The following is a 3,984-nucleotide window of genomic DNA, read 5'->3' as shown; positions in this document are numbered from 1 at the left end:
GTGACAAACAAATATGGTGGAATTAACCTTTACATATCCCTTTGCCATCAAATTAAACTGACTAGATCCAAATTCAAATGTCTGGAGAAAAAAAAATAGTATCGTACTATGCCAGCAGACCAATGCAGTGATCACTTTCTATGTCTATAATAGATATCTAAGGCAGAGACCCTATGCCAGTACTTATCTTGAGGTTTACTGGTTCTCTTCCAGTATTCATAACCTTAAGGGCTAAGAAAAAGGGTTAAAATTCCTCTAAATTGGTCCACTTAATACTAAAATGGTGAACTATTACAATCTTCCTCATCTCTAAATTCTTTGGTAATAAAAACAAATCTATGGACAATAATCTGATCTACTAATCCCCCTGATATTTATTTGCATATTGTATGTATGTGCTTCTGATCAGTTATTTTCTTATTGCAGTTCCAGAAATACTGCTCTGGTGTAATTAATTGCTCAGTAAGACATACACACCATGCATTTAAAAACCTATATGTATTTAGTTTATTTTTAACATATTATTGTGCTCAGGGAATTATACTGTAGTTGTGCAAGACTGAAAAATTGGACTAATGTATGCTTGGAGTTTCCAGATAAAACATAAAATGCTCTTACACCGTGAATGCATTTACAAATTCAGAGAAAAGAACCCACGAATGTGCTGTTAATGAGCAAGGTAGAAAATCAAAAGGTTCCTAGCAGAATGTTAATCTCAAAAGATGTATCTGAGGCTGTTCCAATCACACTTCATTTTTGCTAACCAATGTTCCAGCGATAACAAGAAAAATGTGTGAATCAGAAGAGAGAAGCTAGCAGATGTATTCAAATAAACTCATAGAGAGGTTGTGAAAAATTCCTGCCCAGGCTGGTCTTCCATTATCCTGTCCACTCTTGCTTTGTAATAATACATGTAAAAAAAATGAAATCCTTCACAGAAATGGAAGAGTTTATTGAACTACTTTTACAATTTTAGAAATACAATGCTCAGAGTCATACACGTTATTGCAGAACCAGATGCTTTTAAAACATATAGGCCTATGTAATAAATTTTATAAATGTTTAATTTGGTTGAAAAGGCTTCAGAGCTGTGTAAGATTTAAAACGTTTGGTCACATTTTGAAGATCATTTAATGCAGAGGTGTCAAATCCTGGTCCTGGAAGGTCTGTGTTCTTTCTTTCCAACTTGGCTCTTAATGACTTATGTCAGCTCGTTAATGGCTTAATTGAACCAATTAAGTAACCTTTCCCAGGTATTTAACAGCTGAAAGGACCTAGGAAACCTGAAGACACATACAGCCCTGCAGGACCACAATAGGATAACCCTATTTTTAAGGATCTCCATGATTAAAAAAAATCTACAAATCAAGAAATTTAAAAATGCTGCACCATACCAAACATTTAGCCAATGCTTTATTAATATAACCTATATTAGATTGCCACTAACAAATTAATCTGTATAAAAGTCTTGACAAATCAAATATCAAGAAATGGTATATTCAATGGTAAAGTGAAACTACAGAAATGTTTATTTTACAACAGTTTACAAATTACGGAGAAAAAAATTAGCCGATAGCTAAAAATGTTACGTTCTTAAAACGATATAGATGTTTCATAAACTGGCAGTAAACTTTTTAAACATTTTCTCATAAAATACTTCTCACGTCAGCAATAGAACTTTCAAAATACAGTAAAAGTCATCACAAATGCAAGCCTGTAATATTTAGACAACAAGCTGTCACGTACAGTAATGCTTTTTCCTCTGTGTACAGCAACATTAATTGTTGTATAATGATATTGTGCATCAGTTATAACTGACATTAATCCTAAGGAATTATTACAAAATGACTACTTCCTGTGGAGGAGAAAGTTCTTCTACTCAGTATGATTAAGAGAACAAGGACTAAGAGTTAAGTGTCCTTAGTTCTTCGTTTGCAAATCACTGATACAACACAGCAATGTCGTCATTCTACGGCTGAAAATACATTTAGAAAATACGAAACTGATGGCAGCTACTGGCTTTTACAATTATTTTTACATTTTTAGGTGATACGTTTGGAGACATATCATTGGGAGAGCGTAGTAAAAGTGTTTCTAAACCAACACTCAGACCCCGACTGTTGAAATAATGTATACATTACACGTAATTGTCCAAATTACAGCTGCGCGGCAATCAACCGCCGCCAGAAAAATAGAAAATATTTTCAAAATATACATTTAAAGACAGCCTTTAACCGTTGCCCATTGATTTTACTTTTTTCATTGTATTCAGATCAGAAGGCAACCAACCACACTAACTGATCGCATCCGAAGTAAGGTGCCGAATTAACATATACTGTACAGTACCTGTACTTCAAGCTACTGGACACAACAGAAAACGCCTCAATATTGGGGAACACAGTACAAAACTACAGGAAAAACTATACTTCCTCTCTTGCATGTCAAAACAATTTGAGATAACGTAATAAAATGAGGTCTTGTTATGCAACTCAAAGTAACTACATAAACAAAACAGTAAATGTTCACCGTCACTCGTACATTGTAACAGCTATTTTCACTGTTAAGAAGCAAGACCTTAAATGATTATAAGTAAAAAAGAAGTCCGGGGTGGAGGCTATAAGTGTAAAAAATATATCAATATAAAATAGTACAGAGCGCAGAAGTAAAGAAACTTTATCGACATGTTTTGGTATCATTTAAAGTCCGAAGTTGGTCTTACTTCAGGATCTTGAGCAGGACAAAGTCAGTCTCTGCAGAAAACGTACTCTGTGTAGCTCGTCCAGATTTTGTCCTCGTTGGGGTCGTTACTTGCGTAGGCACAGGTGCCGGTGGAGCTGCAAGCCACCATGTGGAAGCCCGACTCCGTCAGCTTATCAAACGCCTGCTCCAGGAAATTAAATTTCAGGTAGTATCGGGAGGTGTACCTCTCTGGGGGTCGGTCAGGGTCCCTGCTCTCGTTCAGGGTGTCTCCAAACACCTCCTTGGCCAGAGACGTCTTGCCACACACTGTGATCCTGGCTACCCTCCTGAACTTAGCATCGGTTTGAGTATCTCTGCCAATGGTGTAGGAGCCCCGGTATCCGACAGTAATGTAGCCCGACTTTCTCGACTCCAGGGATGGGGAGCGAGGGTTTACGCTGCTCACCGAGGACACAGCTCGGGAGGCTTCCAGGCTGGACCCCCCGACCGCCGCGAACAGCGCTGCTTCCTCGGTGTCGCTCTGGCAGATCTCCTCGCTGATCGAATTCTCTTTGCTCACTTTGGGGCTCAGGCGCTTGGACAAGTCGTGCAGCTGGAAAAACTCGGCTTCCCTCTGCAGCCGGCATTTCTCCGGAAAGTAATCGGGCAGAACCAGGTTCAGATCCCTAAGGTAGTCCAAAATGTAACGGAACAGAAAGCCGTCTCTGTCCAGAAAGTAGCGCCCTTTGCTGTCTCTAGCCAGCTCCTTGGGGGTTCTCTGGCTAAACATGTTCCAGAGAAGAGAGTCCGGGACGGCGATCAAAGTTGTATGTCGAGTCACGTATACCTGCCCCCCAACATTAAGCTCAATGATTTCAGGAAAAAGAGAGCCTGAATTTCCACCATTGGATATTCCACGTGTGGTATCTGCCAAAGCCATTGCTGTGATACTGCAAAGACTGAATTCCAGCGAACTACACGAGCAAGGAAACTCTTGACTGGGGTAGGCAGATTTTGTGGTTTGTTTATGTAGGCTCTGAACAGAGCGGCGTAGGAGGGGAAGAAGGCAGCTGATTCGGCTGATACAAGTTAACTCCTTGCTTACACCACACTAATAATATCAATGGCTTTTCGGTTTGCGCACAGCATCTATGTATACATTGTTTTCTTTAGCATAGTGGACTGAGAGTTTCATTGGCAGATACTGTAGATCGCATGCAGTGGATTTCGTTTATGTGTTATTGGGTACTTCGAAAAGGGCATACACGATAACATGTACACCTCTTGTTTTTTTCTTATGTAAAA

The 3,984-nt window shown here is 39.2% G+C and overlaps 1 protein-coding gene across 1 annotated transcript; it reads right to left on the bottom strand.

The window, feature by feature from the left end:
• Positions 1 to 931: 931 nt before the first annotated feature.
• kctd12.1 (potassium channel tetramerisation domain containing 12.1) lies at positions 932 to 3,699 on the bottom strand. Its single transcript, XM_015363983.2, has one exon. It carries the CDS (start codon positions 3,617 to 3,619, stop codon positions 2,744 to 2,746), a length of 876 nt encoding a protein of 291 aa, XP_015219469.2. The 5' UTR covers positions 3,620 to 3,699; the 3' UTR covers positions 932 to 2,743.
• Between the last annotated feature and the right edge of the window lie 285 nt (positions 3,700 to 3,984).

This window comes from Lepisosteus oculatus, chromosome 15 (assembly GCF_040954835.1).
Source record: "Lepisosteus oculatus isolate fLepOcu1 chromosome 15, fLepOcu1.hap2, whole genome shotgun sequence".
Lineage (NCBI taxonomy): Eukaryota > Metazoa > Chordata > Actinopteri > Semionotiformes > Lepisosteidae > Lepisosteus > Lepisosteus oculatus.
The sequence above is the reverse complement of the archived record's forward strand: the minus strand, read 5'-3'. Positions and strand labels throughout refer to the sequence as shown.

What these genes read in the sequence shown, in the direction of transcription:
- kctd12.1 (XM_015363983.2), bottom strand. Translation starts at nt 3,619, where the DNA reads ATGGCTTTGGCAGATACCACACGTGGAATATCCAATGGTGGAAATTCA.